The sequence below is a fragment of the Manihot esculenta genome, chromosome 7 (assembly GCF_001659605.2).
Source record: "Manihot esculenta cultivar AM560-2 chromosome 7, M.esculenta_v8, whole genome shotgun sequence".
In the NCBI taxonomy this organism is placed as follows: Eukaryota; Viridiplantae; Streptophyta; class Magnoliopsida; order Malpighiales; family Euphorbiaceae; genus Manihot; species Manihot esculenta.
Window position 1 is genome coordinate 33,863,900 of NC_035167.2, and position 24,711 is coordinate 33,888,610.

Here is a 24,711-nt window from a genome sequence, read left to right on the forward strand (position 1 = left end):
TATTAAAAATATAATTAATACAGTTAAATTAATAATTTTTTACCTCTACAATATATTCGCCATCTATATTGCTTTATTAAAAAAATTAAATAGCTCGTAATAATATTAATATTTTATATAACAGTTAAAAGTTGATTTTTCAATACATATTAAATAGTATATACATTAAAAAAATTAATATATAAATATTATTATTTAAAAAAATAAATTATTATAATTTATAATAAATGTATAAGAAAAGTAGATATTTATTTAATTTGACGGAATGGATATTATTTTAATTTTTATTTTTTAATAAAATTATTATTTTAACAAAGAATTTTCTTATTTAATTAAATTACTTAAAATTAAATCTTAATCAAATTAAATCGACCCAAGAAAGTAAAAAATAAATAAAGAAAAATAATGCGTAACAATGTAAATTTATTTTTTTTAAGTGATTTGAATAAAAACTAAAGAGAAAAAAGAAAATTTTAGTTTAAATTTCAGATAACAAAACCCAAATATCATTTTAGCTAAAATCAAATATAGTGAATACACTTATTTTAAGTCGATCTAACTTATCAAAATTTAATTTTAAATAATTCGTTGAATAAGAAAATTTCTTTTTAAAATAATATTTCATCTAAAAAATAAAAAGTTAAAATAATATTCATTCCGTTTTATAAATAATTATTTATTTTTCTTTTACATTTATCTTAAACTACAGTAATTTATTTTTAAATAATAATTCAAATATTTATTAATTTTTTAATATATATTGAAAAATACACATTTAACGGTTATAAAAATGTTTAATATTAAACTTATTATTTATTTTTTAATAAAGTAATATGAATAATGGATATATTGTAAAAGACTAAAACTTTATTTAACTGTATTAACTATATTTTGTTAATGCACGGACCAATAGAAAAAAAAATTTTATCAAGCTTTTTCCTTTTCTATTCTTTTTCTTGCTTCCATTGAAAATGATAAATATAGAGTATCCTTATTAGGTGCAATTATTAAATATTTATAAAGATTAAAAAGTGTTAAATTAAATGTGTATATTTAAATTTATACATTGTTTGCCAAAAATAATAGTTTATTAATGGAAATAAGATTTAAGGGCCAATATAATGCATAGAGTCCAAAGAGAGATGCAAAATAATGAAGCCAAAGCCATAGTAAATAAAATATAGGTGTTACAACAAACACTAGTCTAGGTCCTATAAACCTAAACTAGATTCGACTTGCGACGAAGCTCCACTAGTCTAAGAAAAACACGTCGCCAATTGGGGAGAAGCATCTTCAGAGTAGAAAGACCATAAATGATAACTATACAAGAAGATTTACTAGCATAAGTATCCAGAAACTCAAAACAGATGGAGAAAAGTTCAAAACTCCATTTTAAAGAGCAACCATAAAATTTTTTTTTAAAAAAATGATAGAGACTACATCGAATCAAAAAGGTGTTCTTAATATCCCTAAAGAGATTGGCTCCTTTTTTTTAATAGATATTCATTAGAAAAAGTCCAATAAAGATATAAGATTTAACAGAGTTATGACTTCCCAAGCAGGTTTAAAGGATTTGAACAATCAAAAGATGATGCTGAGAAGGGTAGACCTACTTTTATATAACAAGAGAAGGCTTCTCCTGCTTTGAGGGACGGAAAGAGCTGCTGAACTACAAGTAAAAAGTCAATTGTTTCAGAAAAAAAAAAAAAAGAAAAGAAAAAAAAAAAGTGAAAGCGCGCTAAAGAGAGAAATTGGAGTATGGTATGGTAAATTAAATTTATATATTAAGTATACGTAATCAATCAATTTTATTTAATTTAATAATTATTAAGCATATATTAATTACATTTAATTGAATTTTGTTAATTCATATTTTTCTCAAAAATAAAATAGAAAAAAAGGCACAAAATCCACTCAATTTCCAAGTCACAAGACTCAAAGTCGCACACACCACACCAAAACTTCCATGTGTAACGGAAGGCCTCCCACCCACACACAAGGAGGCTTCGCCTTCAGACCACCACCGCAGTAAAAATACGGCTCCTCCTCCCCACCCGAGCCGCCTCTTCGCCGCCAGAAAGTTCCCGCGCCACGCTACCCTCTCTATCCGTTCCCGCGTTTCTCCGGCTGATTGTCAAGAGTTTGAGGAACGAGCCGTTGAGAGTGAGAAATCCATTTCTCTAGCTATGGAGTCATTCCCTTGTGACTTGCCGCCGCAGCTCAATCAACATATGGATAGAAGGTACTTGAATTTCTATATTTGTAATTTTATGCAAAGATCTTCGATATTGAAGCGTATGTTTGGTGGCAGCATAGATGAGGAAACCTTCAAGTCTTATTTGTCGCACTGGTCGCCTCTGCGATGGCAAGAATATGAGCTCTGTTGAGTTATTGCCGTGAAAATGGAGTTTGGATTATCGCTTGTGTTACTCCAATCGTGGTAAATGCTATTATTTATGGGTGCCTATGAGTTTGATCCACGTGATAGAGAATAACATAGTAAAGTGTGTGCTGTGAAGAACAAAATTAATCTGTTTAATGGCCAAAAACTGCCATTGAAATTAGCCTCCTGAATACCCTGTATCCATTCCTTGATTAGCTTCCTCTTCAAACGGTTAGAATTCCTTCCCAATTTGTTGTAGGCATCTTTGACAGGAGAGAGGCCACCAGGATGAATACTTTCATTATTATCTGCATTCTACTGATGCCTTATTTTATATTGGTGTTGGCTTATTGTGAGAATTTACCATCATAACATTGTTTTTTAATATTTGTTTTTTAGACATTAGAATGATGTTAATTTCGTCTTCGGCTTGCATGCTGCAGCAATGGATTGATCTTGCTCGATATGCAGGATTGCAAAGTAAGCAAAGTAAACAGTCTTCTTACCAGACACCAGGTTCTGCTACTGAATTTATTGTTGGACGCAACAGTGCAAAAGGATGCAAGTATTGATGAAATCAACTATCAATAAGGTGATTCTTCCACTTCCTTGTTGTCATATTAATTTGTATTAAGCTGGTGAGAGAGCACCCAAGGAAATGGATTTCAATTTGTCTCTATATATCTTTATAGCCTTTCTGCAAAATTTTTAATATAATCATTTAAAATTTTGGAAACATGTCAGCACACAAGATTCAGTCGCATAATGCTTGGAGAATCACATATAATGTAAGTACTATGTAAGAACTCGATCATACCTAGTGGAATGAATTGCAAAATCCTTGGGCTATTTGTCAGACAGATCTCTCCATGCTATTCCGCGGTGAGAAGAGGAATTTCAATCTTTTCCACTTCATATAATTTCAGATTTTTAGTTCCACAAGTGAACTTTAATGAATTCACAGTTCGTGTAGTCCTGCAGGTGGACTCTCCAGTCTAGATTTACATTATTTTATGCCCCTTGTTTCTAAAAGTTGCGTGAATTCTTAAACAAGAGTTCGAATGAAAACAAGTAAAGAAGTAATAACAGCAAGAAATGAATGAGAGAAACTCGTACATCTTATTTTGCTTTGAGTGAACTTGTATATACAAGAGCATAAACTACTAAAACAATCCAGAGATTGTTCTCAACAATATGCTAACAATTTTCATAACTAACTACGCATTCCCGCTTAAAATTCCCTTCGGAATCTAATGCATGTGGAAGGCGTGACTAGCGTCTTTTGGATCAGTAGTTTTTAGTTTGGTATAGCTTGAGGAAGGAGACGTCGAAGCTCATGCCTGTGCATTTCTTTATACGCACCGTTTCATTAACCAATATTTGTTACGCTTCATTTTGATTACTAGCCGTTATTTTTTCATCTCCCCTCAAGCTGAGAATGGGATATTGAAACCATTATCAGCTTGGAGACGAAGGTAGAAAATAGAGAAGATCTGAGACACTTAGTGAAGATATCTGCCAGCTGAAGTCAAGAAGACAGGTGGAATGGTTGAATGAAGCCTTTGCTGGTTTAATTACGAACAAGATGGCAATCTATGTTTAGGTGTTTCGTACGTTCATGAAAGACCGAGTTTGTTGCTATGTGCAAGGTTGCCTTATTGTCACAATGCAGGAATATTGGTGTGTGAAGTGGGAGAGAGAAATTACGGAGGAGATAGCCGAGCCATTATAATTCATAGACAATGGAAGCCATACTTCTATATTTGGCTTCGGCAGAGGAGTGACTGATAGTGCTCTGTTTTTTTGTTTTCCATGAAATGAGAGCTTGTCCGATGAATATGCAAAATCTGGATATAGACCGACGAGTATTAGTGCAGGAGGCCCAGTCGGCATCACAGTATGCTTGAAAATGAAGTGATGTCTGGAATGGATAAAAAAAGCCTTGTTCAGCGGTGCCTTTGAGATAACATAGCATATGTGTTGCAACATCTCAGTGTGTTTAACGTGGTTCCTGCATAAATTGGCTTAGTTGTTGTACAACAAAAATGATATCTGTATGTGAAAGATTGAGGTATAAAGCCTTCTCACTAGTCTTCTATAACGTGTTGGATCAGGGAGGAGAGTTCTTGAACTGTTTATGAGCTTTAATTCTCAAGGTAGAGGCACTTGTGCAGCTTTGGCATTTGAGAGGCCAGTGTCAAGGAGAATGTTTGTAATGTACTTTCTTTGACTAAGGTACATTCTGGATGCAGAACAGGCAATTTCTAGGCCGAGAAAAAAATTTTGTATGTCCCAAGTCCTTGATTATGAACTGGGAGTCAAGGTAGTGTTTGGTGGCTATGATTTCCGCTTCATTGTCTCCAGTAAGCAATACATCATTGAAAAGACAATTAAGGCTTGAAAGGAGGAAAATGAAGATTTGGTGAAGAATCATGTGGACATTGAGTAAAGCCATATTGCTTGAGTTTGAGGGTGAAATTCTTTGTTCCATTAGCGGCCAGCTTGCTTAAACCTGTAGAGTGATTTTTTTAACTTACGCACTTGATTTGATTGTGCCTTGGAGTAACCTTGCAGAGGAAGCATGTATAATTCTTCTTCAATGGAGCCATGAAGATAGGCGTTACTGATATCGAGCTGGTGAATTGGCCACTTTTTGGCGGCTGCCATGGCAAGAAATAGACAGATGATGATATTTTTGCTATGGGAGAGAAGCTTTCAGTGCAATCAATTATTTCAAGCTGATTGAACCCTTTGTCCACTAACCTGACTTTATATCTCTCAATTGAACTATTAGCTTTTCTTTTAATTTTATACACCCACTTGGTACTTGTTACACTGATTTTTGATTACCAGCAATTATACTTTTAGAGTCAGAATTATAAAACTCTAGTAATTTATGCAAAAAGGTATTCTACTAGTTTAGTGATCTTCTAAATATTTTAAAATTTGCAGTAATGACCTTTTGATTCTGAAATAGTTGTTTGTTGTTATTTCCATTTAGGATTCCATAAAAGTACCTGTTATTTCCGTTATTTTCTTAACTTGGGTAATGGAATATCGAGTATCTTGAATTCGCATCCTGAGGCATTTGAACCTGCATGGTTTTTTTATTTCATTATTGTCTGGTAGTCAGCTCCAACTTCTTTCTTTCCCTTGCTCTATTAACATGCTGTACCCATCTGACCATCCAAATTGCATGCAGTTCTTGCATGTATTCCCTATTCCCCTTCCCTTGAGCTATTTGACAGCTCAGACAAACACTAAATCAGAACATTAGGTTGCCACCTTTGCAATCATATTCCAAGGGAAGGCAAATATTATAGGCAACATGTTTTCTATGAAACACATAGATGGACATATTCATGTTCTGTACGTAATGTTATAACAAATATTATAGATGCATATGGATATCCCATGGAATTGTATTTGAAAAGATAAATATAAAATACGCCATTGTCTTTGGTTGCAAAAACTAGAGTACAAAACATAATATTTTTAATTTTTAATTTCTGAGGTCATTTTTGTTGGCAAAAGTCATCTACATTAGAGGTTGGAGTCATTTACATTCTGCATGACGTTCATCTTATCTAGTAGCTTCTGCTTAACCTTTTCAAAGGAAATTTCCAGGTTCTTTAGCTGCATCATAATTTTTTAGTGAACTTTGAATATCATATATGAACATATTAATAAAACTGAAATAACCTGTTATCAATATGAAAACATGGTGGAGAAGCTAATAGCTGTTACCTCTTGTTTGGCAAATCTAATGCAGATAAATAACCCACTAAACAGATCAAAGCTATCCTTTACAGTGCCCTCTTTCTGTCAAAAGTGAAACACAGTTATTCTTTCTCAACTTACTATTTTTCCTCCATTTATTTGGTTATAACACAGAGTCAGGGAAAAAGAAACATTTGATGAAAGATTAGGTATTAGACGTACTAACTGAACAAGTGACTCAAAGCCTTTTGTGTTCATAGGTATGGACTTGATCTCCATTTCTGACAAAATCCTGTCAGACAGGAAGAAGCTTAGGTAGTTAGGTTTATATGCTTTGTTTTTCTTTTGGGGCAAAACTAAAACATTTTACCTGCCAATGGTATGAGTAAGAAATTGACTTCTAGCAGCCATTCTATCATGTTCTTCACAAGACATCTCCAGCATTCTACATCCCTGGTCAATATATAAATAAACAGCAACATACATGATGGGCGTTGACACTATCAAAAGTAAATTTCTGCTTTAAAACAAAATAGAATGCATATAGAGATTGGTAAATAAATTAATTCTATTAAATGAACAAGAAATAAAAAATAAAATAAAATAAAATAGAGAGGTTTTGAATTTAAAAAAATAAATAAAATCAATTTAAAAAAAGAAGTAATTGAATTGAAAAGAAAGAATAATTTTAGTTTCTTTATCCTCTAGAAGAGAGAGTATTGACGTACAAAACAGAATGATATCGTTGTCTGCTTCAAGAAATGTAACCATATCCCTAAAAGTGCATATAAGAATTATAGAAAAATTAAACAGATATGTATTAGTGTTTGAATCCATGTTTCTATTTTTTTACCTGAAGTATGAGATACCCAAGTCTTGACAGAGCTGAGAGTGATCAGAACGAGAAGTTGCTCTCAATATATGGCCTTGCTTGATCATGGTTTTCGCCAAGAACTGTGCAAAGGGGCCGAAGCCTATTATGCCTATTTTAAGAGTTGAGGATTGGCTTGAAGATGAAGTAGACATGGTGATGTTGTTTCAGAGAAAGAGAGAGAGAGAGTAACGAGAGGCTAATGAGCTGTCGGTTAGAGCGCTTTTAAAATGAGTTCTGTTTTTTTACTAGGATTAAAACTATCTTTGGACGATTTCGGAGATCCACAGGTCCATGTTTTTTATTTTTTATATTTGTCAAAAAAAAAAAAATTCCATTAGTGATAAATATGTTCCCCTACAGTATGTGCAAAGGCCTGAGGTCCATAACAATTAAAAGGTCCATGGCTTAATTCAGAACACTTTGAAATCTAGGCCCAAAAACAAATAATGCAACAAAAACCTAGAGCCCTAAAATCCTGTACCAGCTTGATCCAACCATCAAGAACTGAGAGTAGCTCCAAACTGCCCTCTCTATCGATTAATTGCCATCACTAGGCGTTGTCTGAAGCGATATTTTCCAGACAAAAGCGAAAAAACATCCAGCAAACGACAACTTTGTAGAATGATAGGTAACCTAGAACAGGAGCTCAACCGATAGATTTAATAGATCTGACATTGAGCAATCTCAGGAGAAAGACCCAGCGGATGAGGATGATTGGAGGACCAAACGATCTGGGAGTAGTGGGGTTCAAGACGTCTCATACTACCGAAACTATGCCCAACAAGCTACTAAGACCCACTTGCCGGATTTGAATAAAAGAGGCATTGACCGTCTTAGGTCTCCAAAAGCTAGGCCATGCAGGTATTTGATGAGAAAATAGTAGAAAAAATAGCTTTTTCCGTTTTAATGTATTTGATTAAGAGATATAGAGATAATCAGTATTAGAATGAAGTATTTATCTCAAGATTTTGATAAATTTTATAATTATTTTTTAAAAAGATTCTCCTTTTAAGTGTAAAGCAACTTAATTTGATGTCAATTAAATTCAAAATAAATTTTTAGGCAAAAATGAATTTTTATCAATTTTAATGTAATTTTGATCCAGACCACGTGACTAGTTGGGAGTTTCCTTGGATCATTAATTGAACTACGGCCACATGCACATATTATTTACCTCCCATCTGCCCACCTTTACGTTGTAAAAAGAAAAATAACAGATAAAAAAAACAACTAAAAATTTCTCTATGAATATACGTATGAAATGTAATTAGTTGAATTCATTCAATTATTGCTTTTCATCCTTCTCACACAATTGGGTTTGCTTTAATAAGAATTAAAAGTTCAAAACTTGTTAAAAAATAATGAAAGAATATGTACAAATATTGATTAGAACAAAATAGCTAAGGAGAATTTATTTTACAAAATCTACAGTATTTTTTCTTAATAAAATTGCCACCAATTCGAATATGTATCCAACCCATTAACAAATCTAAATAAGACTCCCACCTTCCTTAACCGTATGCAGTGGGACAACGAGATTGGAAGGTTTCTTCTTTGTAGTCGATCTTATTTTTTGTTGTTGCACTACTAACACCGACGCGGTAGTCTTGAAATCCGGTGAAGCAAGCATGTCACCGACGACCCCTAGCTCGGGGCACTCACTCCAGGCTTCAAGACCCTCAAACAATGGAGACTGCCGATGATACCTCCCCACTAAAATTAAATCGAAGAAATTATCTATCTTCCCTATGCATTGAGATAAGCCCACTCCATCTTTCACCACCTCTTCAAGAAATAGAAATCGCTCATTTCGCATGTTAGCTTGCTTATAGTGATGGATTAGATCACTGTTCCTTTTCCTTTCTAGACAGTTTTCACTTCCAAAGAGAACGTACTGAATGACTGTCAAGATCACATTATCATTCTTTGCCATTCTAGCTCCATAAGCTAATGCCTCTTCATCGTCTGGACCACTGACGAAGATTATAGCAACATTCAACTTGGATTTATTAGCCTTAACATTCGCTGATCCTCTTAGAATTCCTCGGTCTATGAGGATTCCAACAGAACATGGAGCCTTATCCAGGACTGTTTTGTTCAATCGTCTGATAGAAGCATTAGAAGAATCGACATCACCATCGATGGCCCATTGCCTGTGGTATGGCATGATCACGATGGTGACTCTCGTGTCTGTCGCCACTCGAAAAATATCGTCATGCATTGTTTCGAACAGGGAGATTGAAGTGAATGATTGTACAGTGGTGCAACCTTGATTGTTTTGCTCATACTGTCTTAAGGCATTTGCAATCCTTGTTGCAGTAGATGTCTGATTGTGTGGGGATTTGTAGTGGTCGTTGGATATTAGAACGGGAGTGTATCGACCAATGAGCTCGACGAGGACCAAGGAAATGACTGCTATAGGGCTCTCTAGGGTGGCGTGGGATATTTCTAGAAGGTTGAAAATGGTTGGAACATTCTCAGCTTTGTGGATGCAAACTAGAATTTTTAGTTCAGAGTTCGGTTTAGAATGCTGGATAGTGTTTCTCCTAAATGGTTGGAATTGCTTGGAAGGATCACAGAGGTATCTTATCAATGGAGTTATAATTGCTGTTGTTAATACAAGTGATAATACACACACACTGAACTCTTCACCATCTAAAATCTGAAATTATCAACAAATAAAGATTAATTAGATTGATTTCACAATATATGTTGATTTGTGGTGGTCGTAGGTTAATTATCAAATAAATTAAGATTAAGATGTGACCTTGTTGTCCTTCCAGAAGTTGTAAACAGTGAGTTCTAGGATGCCTTTGGAATTCAAAACCATGGCAAGCACGAAAGCCTCTTTTGTGGACAAATTCATAAGCTTTCCTGTCACCACTACTGTTACTGTTTTAACTGTGATACCAAAGATAACGACTATCCCAACAATCCACAAGTCCTGTGGATTTATATCAAACACATTGGTCTGCAGACCGCTAATGGCGAGGTATGTTGGGTAGAGAAACCCCAATATGAAAGTGTCTAGTCTCGACACCAGACATGCCCCTAAAGGAGGTCCATCAGGCACAATCAGGCCGAGAAGTGCTGGTCCGAAAACGTAATGCTGCCCAATAGCCTCACTTACAAATGCAAGTACAAGAGTTAGAATTATTATGAGAAAGATATACTTCTGATCCACAGGTTTACCTGCTGGCATGTAGCTTATCATTGCTAATATAATTGGCCTGAAGACGAAGAAAACAACAGAAACTACTGCAAAAGTTGTTAAAACTGCCCACATTATTATTAGTTGACCGCTCATCATCCTTTCTCCGGTGAAGAACGAAACTGTTACCATTATGGTGTTCAACAGATCGGTGACTACTGCAGTAGCGAGGGATAACCGACCAACGTCTGTGTTCTGGAGCTTTAACTCAGTTACGAGGTAAGAAACGACAGAAATACCCGTAAAAGCTTGACTCATGGCTATTATTGAAAGAGAGTTATGGAGTTTGGCGTTCATTTTGACATTTCTCTTCAAGATTAAAGACAAGAAGAGGCTTGAAACCAATGTAATGGAGAAGGCACTTGAAGCTATGAACATTGCCACTCGTCCTGGTCTTAAAACCATTACAGGATCTGTCTTTACTGCATTCAAGAAATGGTAGAACATATTACCAAATGCTGCTATTGTTGATAGTGTACTTCTGCTTTCTCGAGGAAACAAGACTCGTGCCAGTTCCTCGTATTGTCCTAATAACGATGGCCCTAGTAAAATACCTGCCTGAATTATTGTCAATTGTTAGTTTTTACGGAATAGTCGAGTCATCTTCAGAATTGTAAAGTTACGAGTGTAAAAAGCCTTCATAGTCTAGGAACCATACCACGATCTGGGAAACTACGCTGGTTTGTCCAAGCTTGTAGAGCCAAAGATCTATGAATTTTGAGGATAAGGAAATAACCGTAAGCTGTGCTGTGAGAAGATTTGAAGGAGTTAGGACATAACGATTTTTCCAGATGTTGTAGGATAGGACATTCCTCGCACTTTTGCATACCATATTTTTGGCAATCTTTCTTGAAAAGCTTCGTGCCATGGCTATTGCTTAGAGGAATGACAAAAAAAGGAAGAAGGAAAAAAAAGATTGAAAATGAAGAACAATTATGAGTTTTAATGCCCTTTCTTCAACCCAAAAAAGGAAAACAAGAATCTACAAAGTGATCACCAAGGAGAGGGGGAAGAGGAGAGAAAGTAGGAGGCAAACCTGATATTTTGGGTGATTGACTTATAAGTCTGAGGCTGTTATAGCAAAGGAGGTCTAGAAGCCGAGTTAATAGCAGCTTCTATCTTTCTTAATGTTATTTTTTTTTCTAGGAAATTTATTCAATGGTTTTCCAACGTGCATTCTCTCCCACTCCCTCTTCTTCTCCCTCTCTCTCTCTCTTGTTTTTTAAGTATATTCTATTTTTTAGTTTTTTTTCTTAGTTGCATATTAAGAAATCGTATTTTATACTGGGACTCACTAGCATTAAAATACTTAGGTGATATCATTTTTAGAGAAATAAAAGTTTAACTTACTTTAACAAAATAATTCTTTGAATTCCAGAATTCCAAACCAGGCAAAAGGGTTCAAACTTCTGCCAACCTCTGAAAGTCAATTCTTTTTTTTTTTTTTTTTGACATAGAGGATAAGGGACTTAGTTTCTTTACTCTGAGACCTCTCAGTTTCAATTAAACGCACTTAACAGTTGAGCTATGCTTATGAGTACTCTAAATTACTTCTTGAACATGATAAATGGGCAAAAAATTGGATCAGTTTGAGAATCCATTTCAATGATCACCAATATTTATCAACAACATGCTGAAGTTTCAGACCTTCTATTCCTATAAATTTAATTGAAAAGGTTGTAATTCAGGATCCTGCTCTGACTTGGTTCTTGGATTTGCTTGGACCCACTAAAGATTCTAGCATCTCAGTCCACTGCTATAGGACTGACTGATTTTGCTTCAGATTCAGTTTATTGAACTCTTGTCTTGAAATACTGGACAGAGTGAGAACCCTGATAAGAGAGAGATTCTTTGGCCTAATTGGTGGTTAATTAGAAGAGAGTTTGCAGGCTTCTAACAAGCAGAGTACACAAAATTTGTAGGATATAAAGGACTTTGTTATTGCAGCAATGGAAGTTCCAATTATTTTGATTGAAGATTGCAATTTAATTAGTTCAGGAACAACTTGAAAAATTGAAAAAATCCTTGAACATTTGTGTAAAACGCATTGAATTTGGCTTCTAACACTTTTTCAAAAAAGTAAAGCAATAATTCATTGGCCAGATTCAAACTGTTTTAATTAAAAGAAATCATCCGGAGAAGTTTAATTTTTATAAAGAAAGACAGCAACCTTGATTTCTAAAAGAAATATTTTAGGCAATATGTCCGTACGTTTAATGGTATTTCATTTGAGATATCAATGCCAATTTAAGGTATCATTTTGTTACAAATTGATTTGTATACCCTTAAATATCAAAATGCAAAATCACAAGCTACTTTTTTCTTTTCTACTTTGCCTTAATGTTATTAGGCATCTCAGTCTATTTTCCCTACTATTTATATCACTCTTAAATGTTATTTTGCATCAGAGTCTATTAAAATTTTGCACATATAAAAAGAAATTATTGAATATGGCAACTCAACCCCTATTTATTTGGTTAATTTAAAATACTGCTATGACTTGCTTTCAAGATTTGTTGTTGCACCACTAAAATTGCGACTTCATTTTCAATCTCTGCAGAGGCAAGCTGGTCCCCTATTTCCCCTAGCTCTGGCAGCTCAGCCCATTCTGATAACCCAGACATTGCTTCTGGCTTTGTTTCATGGAGACGTCCTACAATTACAAGCTCATAATTTTCTTCCATTGTTCGAACCACAGCCACTGTATCAGACCCATTGGTCACCGTCTCTTCTATGTAACGGATATTACCATTTATCGACATTTCATGTCTCATACTTGTTAATGATTCGATGTCAAGCGTTTCCTCCCATTTATCTCGGTAGCTTTCTTCAGGAATTTCACAACACACAACTGTTAGTTGAACCTTTGGGCTTTTTGCCATCCTCAAGGCATAAGCTAATGCCTCTCTGTCGTCTGCACCTCCAATGAATAGTACACCAGCACGACAAACCATTGCTGATGAGAAAATGGAAGATAAGCCACGAGTTCTACTTCGATCGATGAGAATCCCTACAGAACAAGGAGCCCTTTCAAGTACGTTAATGTTCATTTTCCTCAACTCATTGCTGTTTGATACTAATTTCCCTTTGCTGTTCCATTTCTTATGGAATGGAAGTATAATCAGTGAACATGTCTTGTCAAATGCTAGCCAACAGATGTCTTCATGCATCATTTTTATAGGCGATACTGCTGTATAGACGTGAACTTGAGCACCCTTTTTGTTTCCTACCATGAAATAGTTGAAAACATCTATTATGGGTAGTGAACGAGAAGCCTGAGAATGGGAGCGTCTTTGGCCTAATTGGTGGTTGATCATATAAGGGGTGTCACTTCCCAGAAGTTCTTCCAAGCAAAGTCCATAAATTACCAATGGACTCAGTTTTGTAGGATTTGAAAATTCTAGCAACTTGGTTGCAGCCATTGCATCTTCTTGCTTGTGTGCACAGACCAATAGATTCAGTGGTGCATCATCTGTAGCATATTGGATGCATTTCTTCTTATATCCTATGTAATGCTTGCTTGGATCATAGAGCATTTTGATCACTGGTGCTACAATTGACGCCAACAAACATATCAAGAAAACTCCACTGACACTGTCCAAATCCTTTTGCTGCATAAAGATAGAGAACATATCACATTTAAGCTCATCCTAATATGAGAACGAGTTCAACTATTTAGGGTTCCACGTACCTCAATTGGGGTATAGCTATAAAATGTTCCCATTTCGCGAGGGCCTTTGAAATTTAAGATGAGAGCAAGAGTAATAGCATCTCTGAAATCTATCATCATAAAGATGATCAAGGAAGCAGTAGCTACCAGCTTGATTGCATAGCCAATAATGGCCATTTGAAAGTTGAGAGCTTCATTACAATGCGCGAGAAATACCCACAAATTAAACTTGGAGGCGCAGAATATGTAGAGGAGAGGAATAAGCAAACCTGAAACGACAGTGTCAAGCTTTGATGTAAGATTTGTGGCTAATGGAGAACCTGCAGGGACTACCAACCCCAAAGTTAAAGGACCCATAAGATAATTAAGCCCTGCAGAATCACCCAAACATGAAGAAACCAAAACAGCTGCTATCACAAAGTTAGAATAAAGATCTTTGATGGGTTTCCCTGGTGGAGTTGATCTAATGAACCACAATATCAATCTCTGTGCTACTAAAACCGTAGATGCCAGAAAAATACTCAGATACGCAAAGCTCAGAACCACAGCTCGTATTGAAGTTGTAAATATGAGTTTGCTCATCACAGAATTCACAGTACTGTCGTAACAAATTCTTGCCACATCGCACACCAAAGTTGTCGCCAAAGCTAGATGTCCCAACCTAGAATTTGTGATCTTAAGCTGTAGGAGAAGAGCACTAACATCAATGAATTCGCTTGTGGTGAATGCACTGAAATACAAAACTGCATTATTCAACCTAGAACCCTTTGCTGCTTCCGTCATGTCTCGATCAAACTTTACTGTTAGAGATCGTACTGTTATGTAAGGGAATGCACTTATAAGAATCCCCAGAATGATAATTCTTTTGCCTGATTTTTTCACCAGGCTTATGTCCATTCTCACTGCTGCTAGGAATGTGAATAAAATGTATCCAATCTTGATCATTGAAGCCATCACTTGATTAGGTACTGGAGGAAACAATAGTTCTGATGCATGAGGAAAAAATCGTTCCATAAACGTTGGTCCCAGAAGCACACCAGCCTGCAGGTACACATCAAAAGCCAAAAAAAAAAAATGTTATTTCAATCAGCAGATCTGCAGATAATTGCCAATACCCAGAAAGAGAAGAAAAAGAAAAAGGTAATTTTATGAGGTTTCGAACTCAAATCCTGGTCGGAGGGGATTCTATTTCTTACCAGGAAGTCAGAGGTGAGCCTGGGGAAATCAAAACGCTTGAGGAACAAGTGAAAGAAATGAGCAGCAGTGTACATTGCAATTAATTGAAGTTGAAAACGAAAAAAGGGATGTTGAAGAATTGTTTGTCCATGTTTTACATTCCATATTCCATCAGAAGAACCACTAACGTAATCAAAACATTCTGCGCTTACATTTACAATAGATTTATATTGAGAAATATGCATTGTTTCAGAACCACAAGGTTTCAGGAATCTCGCAAAGAAAGAAAAGTTTTTTCCTGCGACCCAAACAGTGGATTCAGAAAGAATATCGACGGCAATTAAACGAGTCCTGAAGGACAATTTGGCATTATTATGTTAGCCCATTTGAATCCACCCTTCTGGTAATCGAAAGTTCTTGTTTTTATCGTGGATTGATTAATAAATTTCCAAGCTCATAATCAAACCATCTCTTACTAAATTTAGAGTTCTAATTTTTCTTGGGAAATCATTATTTTCCCTCTTCAACTTCTTACAGAACATGATTGGACCAATTTGAAGATTGCAGTTGAGTTAGTTAACAACTAAAATCCAACAGCTGCTCTCTCCTCAACCATCAAAAATATTTCTCCACCTGTTATAAAGAAAAACCATAACAATTTATAAATCCTATGCCAACCCATTGTACTCTGTCTCTAATCTACAACCAAGGTGTTGAGATTTGACAAAAATAATAAAAAGTTAATTTATTAAAAAAAATACATTTAAAATGATAATATTTTTTAAAAATATTTACTAATTAATAATTTAATTAGTTTTAACATTAAATATCTTATTATATAATTTTTATAATTAAAAAAATTTATTAGTTAATTTTTTAATTTTATAAAAAATTTATTAATTAATATGTGTGAGTAAAAAGTATTTTAATTTTTTATAATATTTAATAATTAAAATTAATAAAATAATTAATTAATAAATTTTTTTATAATATAAAAACTAAATAATAATTTTTTTTGCCCTTTTAACGGCACTCCGAGCACTAACCAAGAGGGCTATTTAATTAAAAAAAATTACAATAGAGCTATTAATTGATTGTTTTTGTTTTGTTGTGTGGTGTTCATTGTACCTATGATATAAAGGAAAAGCGAAAATATCGATAATGTTAATTAAAAAAAAAAAAACAACGGCACGTGACAGCACAATGAACTAGAAGAGGAGGAGTCAGAATTAAGGATGAGAGCAATGACGTGTTATCTATTCACATAAAAGACAAAACCTTCCTTGAAGATATTTTAGTAATATCTAATTATTACATTTAAATTATTTTCTTCATATTTATTTCAATATCAATATTACAATTTATTAAAACATTACAAAATTTAAACTTTTAAATTATTAATAATTAGTTTTAGACATTACTTTTCTACATACTAAAAATTACTTTCTAACAATGCAAACTGGTATTGCTTTTCGAATTATTTTTTTAAATTTAATTTAGTTTAAATATTTTTAAAATTATTTGACAATCCTATTGAATTATTTCTAATATTTTAAAATTAAAAATATTAAAATGAAATTTAAGAATGTAAATTTACTAATCTGTAATGAATTCATTTAGTTTATTTTTTATAAATATCTTAAACAATAATTTTAAATTAATTCCAGTTTGATTTTTTTTTCTCTTTATTAATGGGTTTACAATATTTTCAAAAAAAATTTACTATATATTTTAATTTATTAATATAATTTTCTAATTCCCAATAAATTTTTTTTTTATTTTTTGTATATGAGTGCCATTTCCGTAATAACATTCGATAACAAGGTTATTTTCAAACGTTTCTCACTATTTATTAAAGGAAGCAGATGGTGCCTCAACCTTATCCTGTTTCCTTTATCCGCTCTGCTTTTTCAGAACCCTTCCCATCTCTGTTTCTGTCTGCGTTCAAGATCAGATTTTTCTTGCTTGCTCTCGTTTCTAATCGGCAAAGATGGATGTAATTGCTCGCAGATCTTCACTGAATCCCAATGCTCCATTGTTCGTTCCTCTGGCGTATCGTGCAGTGGAGGACTTCTCTGACCAGTGGTGGACCCTCGTCCACTCCTCACCTTGGTTCCGTGACTACTGGCTCCGAGAATGCTTCCAAGACCCCCAATGTGACTCTCTTATCAACGATGTTTGCGACTTCGACTCTCTCTTCTTTGACTCCGGCGTCGAGGATACTGGTATTCTGAAACATATTTTCATTCTCAAAAGGAACCATTTTTATCAAGTTTTTGTGTTATTTTTGAATCGCTTCTGATTCGCTGATCTAACTCAGTAACTCGATCTTTGTTTCAGCAGAGGAGGAGGAGGAGCATAGCAAGGATTTGGTTTCAATGGGACTGATGAAATGGCAAAAGGGTCGAGCTCAGCTGGCACAAGCACCGAGGCATGTGGAGAAGGCACCCAAGATTGTGAATGTGAAAGTGAGTCCAAGGATGATTCAGCAGCCGCGGTAGAGCAAATCAACGAGTTTGAGGTTAATCAACCGAGTTGGGTTTCTTCGTAGCTGTACTGTACATAAGATCTTGACTTCCATTTGCTTGTTTAGTTTCTGGGTTTCATGCTCTGTGTATCATCTTGTAAGCTATTAACTTGTACTTTATTTCATAATAAAAGAAAATTAACCTCACTCAAAAAAGAAAGCTTGAGCTTGATTGATGATCAATTATTTTGACATGGTAGACAACATAGATTTAAAGATTCTTGAAGTAAACTACTACTATGTGTATCTAGATATTGAAGCATAATGTTGTCTGATTGGCTTGTGTGTTCTTGCCTGCTGATCAAGTGAAGGTGAAAATCTCCAGGGCCACTTCTCATAATCATTAATTTGGTGTGATATCTTTAAGGAAACATACAGCTTTCAAAAATCTAGGAATTTGTTTGATCTCCGTCCCAAGCGGTTGCTGTCTTGCCAATCTTTTGGATGACTCTGATGACCTCCTCTGTTGTAACATTGCCAGTCACTATGACCTTGTTGAGCTCAATATCCACATTATATGTTTCAATATCTGCTTGTAATGAAACAGACCAAAACAAGCATCTTAAAGCAATCTCTAAGTTGATTAAAAATTTCCAAAATTTTGAAGACTTGAGTTTCATGTTTACCTTGGATTTTCTTGACAGCCTTCAAGATTTTCTTGATGCATTCATCACAATGTAAACCAACTTTCAGCTCCACCACCTGTTGCCAAATTGAACCATCAAATAAATCTTTCAAAATCAATAAAAAAGAACACTAAAAGATGGATTGAAGTACTTACATTAGTCATTCTGATGTTGAAAATTGAAAGCTTATGCAATTTGAGTTTGAGTGAGATTGAGCACTAACCCACCGAGATTAGAACAAGAGAATAAGGGTAGAAATAAGCAAAGAATGTCAATGTTTGGCTGAGTGAGATCAAGCTGTAAATATACAGGAGAGGTATTGGATTCCTTACGTGATTGATGGGAATCACTTTTGTGAAAAAAGCTTCATTTATTCCCATACAGTGTTGACTTGAGAGAAGCTAGCCTCCGTCCATAGGGTCGGCAAAGTCATGACTTTTACTCTGTTTGATTGGGACACATTCATGGGTTTCTCTTTAAGCAAATTCTTTTCATAATGTTCTGGGTTTGATTATTTGGCTTGGTTTTCCCAGAAAAATATTGAAAATTGCTTTGATGCTTCAGCTAATGTTTGAAACTTAAGGTTTGCTTTAATTAAAGGTCACTTACTGCATATTTACATCATGATAAAGCCTTTGGAAACTGAATTCAGACAAGTTTAGCCGTTGCTATGCCTTAAAGGTAAAAAATGGGTGGATGGGTCCATTTCAGACAGCAACATGCCTTGTCCTGAGCAATTATTGGTATTTGGTGCTAGAAAGTGAGAGAAGGTGATAAAAAGGTTATCCTTCATCTTCAAAAACAGGTGGCATGGCATGAAATTGACCTTTAGAAGATGTAACATTTCTTTTAACTAGTGTTTTCTGGAAGCTTGTGTGAAAATTTCTTTGCTCTAAGTGAATTGGGTTGCGAGTCAAGCATTTCAGACATGGTATGCAACCATGTACCAAAGATATTTCAGATATTACTTACAATAAATCGATTAAAATAGAATTATAGAAAACCTCTTAGCAAAATTCGATCTTTTTTTTAAAAAAAAAAATCATATCTCAAATTCAATTTAATAAGTGTGTAGAAGATGGAAAACTATATAAAAATTGCATTTATGGCATCCTATTAACAGCCTGTTTTGATGTAATGAAATAATGTAATGTAATAGAAAGTAAAATATCAAAACCTCCTTAATATTCTAATTTGGGAATTGAAAAAATGAGAGGTTTCAAAATGTCCAAAAATCTTTCCTTCTTTAAAAAAAATCTTACTTAAAAACATTTACTTTTTATCTCTTAAAACTTACTCCAAAAAATAGTGTAAATTTGCAATAGTGATGCTTAGTCAGAATTCAGAGAGCAACCCAAAACCTCAAAATAGAGAAGCCTCTCCAGGATTATCCATCAAATGCTTTTAAAATGCTAAATTGGGCTTTACTATTGCAGCCCACAACCCTCCAGCTTTCTTAGAAATTTTGCAGGCCTTTTCTTTCATTCGTATGGTCATTTGGGCCTCTTTGTCTCAACCCCAATAGTGTGAAACATGGGAAAGAAATAGTTATGTAGGTGGGATCTCATAATTTAGTGTCTTTATATTTTTTTATATTTATTTATTGGATGCTAATGCATTGTTTTGGATAGGGATTTGAATAAGCACCCAGCAAGCTTTAAGCAGCAATTAAAGCAACCGACATATTAGGACGGTGGGAGGCTGGCTGGAGCCCCCACTTGCCCAAACTATTTCACACTCTATGCATGAGCATTAAACAATTAGCAACAACGATTTTAAAATACAAAATAGGCATTCTTATACCACTAATTAAGGTGAATGGATGGAAGGACAGAAAGTGGGCTAAGTGGTTTCTTGGTTGAGATCGTTGACCGTTTTATTTTATGTGTTTTTTTTTTATTTTAATTTATTTTGAATCATTTATTTTTCATCATTTTCAGATGAGTAAAATATTAAATTGTTATTTTTAAATAAGAATGATAATTCATCATTTTTAATTTTTCTCGCTATGAATGATGGTGTCGATTTATTTTGAATTTCATTTTATTATCATAATTTTATAAATTTAAATTATCTTTTAGATAAATATGAATTGCTATATTAAATTTATTGAGAATTGATTGTCTATTGAGAATTAATAGCTCGCCTTTAATCGCTAAGGATACTTATTGTTAATGTGACGCTGATATTTTAGGATCGCCCTATTATTTCTAGAGAATCATGCTTTTATTTTTTGATATTTGACTATAGATTTTGCGGTGATTCCTTTTTATGCATTCTAATACAGTTATAAACTATTATATTCATTCTGGATATTTCAATTTGAGTATGTCAAGTTCTTTTTTAAAATTTTTTATTCTTTTATTATTGTTGATTTTTACTACTCGTTACACTTATTTCTATTCAATTTTAATCGATATTGCCAGTGGGATTTCAATTTCTCAGTAACAATGACGAATAACGTCTATATAATACATTGGTTTCTATAGCTAGATATAGATATAATGGTTTTAGGCTCATTTCGAATTAATTTGATTTGTATGTTATTATTTTGATTCAGTGTAGATTGATTTTCAAATTTTTGAGATAGTATACAAATTTTTAATTCTACTTATATTTAGAGCCTCTTTTAATCTTGTTCAAAAAAGGAATTGATGCAATTTTATAAAAGGGATTTTTTTTAAAAAAAAAAAACTTATTATTTAGTATGATATAAAAAATTTTATTAATTAATTTTTTTTATTTTAAAAAACATATTAAAATATTTATATAAATTTTTTAAAAATTAATAATTAATTAATATTTCTATTAATTTTAATTATTAAATGCTTACTATTTAATCATCGTCGCTGTCGGAAAATAATTAGTAATCAATCTGTTGATTTTGAAAAAGAATAATTTAAAATACATTAAAATATATATCATATTTTAAAGGTTTATTAATTTTCAACTTTTCTACAATATTAAATAAATAGAATAATTAGTATAATTTTTTAAAAAATAAATTCATATTTACCTTATATTTTTTATGAAAATCAATTAAGTTCATTTTAACTTTTTTTACCAAATAATCTTACAATTTTATATTAGGACCCAGTAGATCCTATATATTAATTTTTTAATAACAAAATAAAATTTAAAAAATAATATTATGTTGTCTTGAATTTTTATTGTTATTATTATTTAAAAATTATAATAATTATTTTTTAAATAAAAATTGAAAATTAAAAAAATAAAATTTAAAATCTCTTATATTTATTTAAATGCACCTATTACAGTAAAACTAAAGGTGTGAGTGTTATAATAATTATATTTTATTATTAAAATTAATATTTTAATATAATAAAACTTATTTGATTTTTAATGTAAAATTATAAGTTTATTTAAATAAAAAATAAAATTAATTTATTTAGCTCTTAATAAAAAAATATAAAATTAAATTTAGACTTATTTTTTTAAAAAGTTTTTTATTATTATTGAAAAATCAATAATAAATTTTATTATATTATAAAATTAAATAATAATCTTTTAATGATAAAAAAAAAGATTTTATTTTATTTTATTTTTTTGTCTAAGAAAAAATAAGTGATTGGATGGGTAGTGTGAACTCTCAAATATAAAACTCTATAATAAAAAGAAGAAGAAACGGAGTCGTTTCTGCTTCAGTTCAGTTTCGGCCAACCAGAGAAACGTTAGGATTGACTCCAAGACGTGAAGTAAGAACATATGATTCGTTATCCAATCATAAGTTCCCACGTGTCCATTATTCGGAACGATAAAACCACCTAAAATTTCCTTTCTTTTTGCCTGTATTCTCTTTGGAAACCCAAACAGAAAACCCTTTACTTCTCTCGGATTCTCTGAAGTCTGATCCTCAGTCTCCATCTAACTTGTCAAAAGATCACATTTGAAAAACCCCCAATATGGGGAATGCCCTCAGATTCCTCTATGGTCATTGTTGTAAGCCCACTACTCCAGGGGACTCTGAATCATTGGGACCCCACGGCGTGTCTGCGGCCACCGTCGGCGTTTCAGCTCTTGCCCAGGATTTGTTTAACTTTGATATCACCTCCCAGGTATTCTTAGATTTGACTCTCTGGAAATTTGGCTGCTTCTTTCATTGTTGACTATGGTCACATCTGGGTCATTATAGAAGCCTTTGAGCTAACTGAATGTTAAAGACAGTTTATTTCCATCCCTATAAACTTAGATTTCTTTTTCCGGGTTTTGTTTTGTAAGGTCCCCGAAGGGCTCAGTAAGCATGTGGTCTCTTCCAAGAAGGCTCAAGCTAACTGGTAAATATCATGACAATCATTAGTATTTCATGGCCAAGTTGTAGTTGAGAATTGATTTCCATCTAGGATTTTCAGAAACGCATGGGAATTAGCAGCAACCATTATCTCTTATTTGTGATCTGTTTCAAATTTGAACATCTATGAAGGTATAGAAAGCTATTAGAGGCATGGAGAGAAGCAAAACCTCCACCAAAGACAACAGAAGAAGCTGCTAGGCTTGTTATTCAGACCTTGAAAAGACATCAAAAGGCAGATGTTGAGGTATAATCCGAAAACACCATTAGAGCATCATGATTCCTTGAGATGATCATAGAACATTTTTTTTTTGCAATTAATACGAGAAATATTGTTTTTTCTTCTGCGTATAGGGATTACTGGCTTTTTACGGTCTCCCACTTCCTCATACTCTTATTCCACTTTCTGCTGGATTGCCAACATCATTGCCTGAGGGGGTCAAGTTTGAGTTGCAGACTCTACCTGTGAGACAAAATCCCTCTAAAACTCCGTAAGTGTTTCAATTATCTTGAAGATGGTGTTTTCTGAATGCACTTGATTGGATTCAGGTGGATGCAAAAGCTGTGCCTGATGGAGACACAATATCCGTCTATGTTAGCACTGCTGATCCTAGGGAATCATCCTCTGTTCCGAGGGATGTTCAAATGGCAGCTGTTCAAAGATCAAAGGCACGTGCAGATAGGAACTATGAGAGAGCAGATGCACTCCACAAGAAAATTATTGATTCTGGATATCGGTTGGTTATCTATCTACCATTGTATGAATTCGGTTCAAGCCATTGTTTTGTGATTCTAGTCTTCCTGCAGGGTAATCAATGTTCAAAATGAGGAGATTCTTGCTCGAAAATATCGCATTCGCCTAAGGTAACACATAGTCCTTGCAAGAACACTTCCAAAATCTTGGTGTCTTACATTAGATATTAGTGTAATATTGGATTGGAAAGAATATAGGGGAATAGATGCACCGGAGAGTTCAATGCCGTATGGAAAAGAGGCACAGGAGGAGCTAGTTAAGCTTATTCAGGGCAAGTGTCTAAGAATCTTTGTTTATGGCGAAGATCGGTATGGCCGCTGCGTTGGTGATGTATATTGCAATGGCATATTTGCACAGGTAGGTAACTGTCATTAAAATCATCAACTTATGACATAATTGAGCAAGAACATATAGAGGTTTTGTTTGTAATAGGAAGTGATGCTAAAGAAAGGGCTTGCATGGCATTATACTGCTTATGACCAACGGTTTGAACTGGCATCGGTGAGTAAACGTGATGATCTAATTGATTCATGCACTTGCTAGCTCGTGTAAATTGTTTACCCTTTCCTGGTCTAACTTTCATATTAATCATTTTAGTGGGAGAAAGAGGCTAGAGCAAAACGTGTAGGCTTATGGGCTTCATCAAATCCTGAGAAGCCATGGGAATGGAGGAAGGACAGAAGAGAAGGCAGATGAAAATATCTGAATGTAATCACACTTAGCATGCATGACTTAAACAAAGGCTACAATAATCAGCAAGTTCTTTGCAAGAATCCAAGGCTGGTAGAACAGAGAAAAGAAGACAAACCATCTTTACAAGTTTTCTACCTGTTAATGGCTAGCCATTTATTATTTTTGTGGATGTAATTAATAATAGTGTATTGAAAATCTAACTCGTATGTGTCAAATCTAACTCGCACCTGCTTATGTAATATTTTTGCTAGAATGGAAATTGTCAATATAATTATACACTTTCATATGCAGATCATAGTTGGTAAGTGGTTTCTCCAGTGAAGATATCTGTAGCATGTCTGTATACAGCATGAATTGCTCAAATATAAAATGTTCTCTTATTCAACACTATTGTCATCAACAACCCAAGAGGCTGAAAGCAGAAGAACTGAACAAAAACAATTTGATGAAGACCAAAGACTACATATTTAGTTGAATGGAATCATCACAGGTAAACTTACTTCAGAGTTTAAAGAAAAAAAAAAAACAAAGACAGCTAATCAAGTATTTTTGAGAGATCAGAAAAATATGGTCAGCCTCTGAACTACTTTGATGTGTGAAGTACACCTGAAGAATATGCTGCAGAGGACAATAAAACATGGTTCAGTATATTCTGGAAATGCCATGCCCAATAAGAAGCATTATGAAATTTGATCATTCACAGCTTGCCAGATTATTCAAGTAGGATTGCAATAGAACTTGTTCTTGAAATCAAAATATTCTAGTGCC

The 24,711-nt window shown here is 33.7% G+C and overlaps 6 protein-coding genes across 9 annotated transcripts; 2 read left to right on the forward strand and 4 right to left on the reverse strand.

Annotated features, from left to right (window-relative positions):
• Positions 1-5,755: 5,755 nt before the first annotated feature.
• Positions 5,756-7,217, reverse strand: LOC110619090 (arogenate dehydrogenase 1, chloroplastic). The gene is made up of 6 exons (XM_021762344.2): positions 6,957-7,217; positions 6,791-6,878; positions 6,474-6,556; positions 6,326-6,395; positions 6,131-6,205; positions 5,756-6,019 (listed from the first exon to the last, which is right to left on the reverse strand). The coding sequence occupies exons 1-6, from the start codon at positions 7,127-7,129 to the stop codon at positions 5,927-5,929; spliced, it is 582 nt and encodes a 193-aa protein (XP_021618036.1). The 5' UTR covers positions 7,130-7,217; the 3' UTR covers positions 5,756-5,926.
• Positions 7,218-8,436: 1,219 nt separating this feature from the next.
• LOC110619091 (cation/H(+) antiporter 15) lies at positions 8,437-11,138 on the reverse strand. Its single transcript, XM_021762345.2, has 3 exons — positions 10,847-11,138; positions 9,745-10,746; positions 8,437-9,639 (listed from the first exon to the last, which is right to left on the reverse strand). Exons 1-3 carry the CDS (start codon positions 11,054-11,056, stop codon positions 8,467-8,469), a joined length of 2,385 nt encoding a protein of 794 aa, XP_021618037.1. The 5' UTR covers positions 11,057-11,138; the 3' UTR covers positions 8,437-8,466.
• A 1,262-nt stretch (positions 11,139-12,400) lies between these two features.
• On the reverse strand, positions 12,401-15,706 carry LOC110619860 (cation/H(+) antiporter 15). Its single transcript, XM_043958620.1, has 3 exons — positions 15,055-15,706; positions 13,880-14,899; positions 12,401-13,799 (listed from the first exon to the last, which is right to left on the reverse strand). Exons 1-3 carry the CDS (start codon positions 15,277-15,279, stop codon positions 12,666-12,668), a joined length of 2,379 nt encoding a protein of 792 aa, XP_043814555.1. The 5' UTR covers positions 15,280-15,706; the 3' UTR covers positions 12,401-12,665.
• A 1,193-nt stretch (positions 15,707-16,899) lies between these two features.
• Positions 16,900-17,744, forward strand: LOC110619721 (protein EARLY RESPONSIVE TO DEHYDRATION 15). 4 transcript variants are annotated; one of them, XM_021763268.2, is made up of 2 exons: positions 16,900-17,271; positions 17,375-17,744. In XM_021763268.2, exons 1-2 carry the CDS (start codon positions 17,025-17,027, stop codon positions 17,533-17,535), a joined length of 408 nt encoding a protein of 135 aa, XP_021618960.1. In that variant the 5' UTR covers positions 16,900-17,024; the 3' UTR covers positions 17,536-17,744. The 4 variants fall into 4 exon arrangements, with proteins under 4 accessions (XP_021618960.1, XP_021618962.1, XP_021618964.1 ...); XM_021763270.2 differs by having other exon boundaries at positions 17,378-17,744; XM_021763272.2 differs by having other exon boundaries at positions 16,901-17,259; positions 17,378-17,744.
• On the reverse strand, positions 17,706-18,760 carry LOC110619722 (copper transport protein CCH). The gene is made up of 3 exons (XM_021763273.2): positions 18,343-18,760; positions 18,188-18,263; positions 17,706-18,090 (listed from the first exon to the last, which is right to left on the reverse strand). Exons 1-3 carry the CDS (start codon positions 18,349-18,351, stop codon positions 17,951-17,953), a joined length of 225 nt encoding a protein of 74 aa, XP_021618965.1. The 5' UTR covers positions 18,352-18,760; the 3' UTR covers positions 17,706-17,950.
• Positions 18,761-21,972: 3,212 nt separating this feature from the next.
• LOC110619399 (staphylococcal-like nuclease CAN2) lies at positions 21,973-24,233 on the forward strand. Its single transcript, XM_021762824.2, has 9 exons — positions 21,973-22,263; positions 22,427-22,482; positions 22,629-22,743; positions 22,851-22,961; positions 23,046-23,233; positions 23,304-23,360; positions 23,448-23,607; positions 23,683-23,751; positions 23,848-24,233. The coding sequence occupies exons 1-9, from the start codon at positions 22,111-22,113 to the stop codon at positions 23,944-23,946; spliced, it is 1,008 nt and encodes a 335-aa protein (XP_021618516.1). The 5' UTR covers positions 21,973-22,110; the 3' UTR covers positions 23,947-24,233.
• The last annotated feature ends 478 nt before the right edge of the window (positions 24,234-24,711 follow it).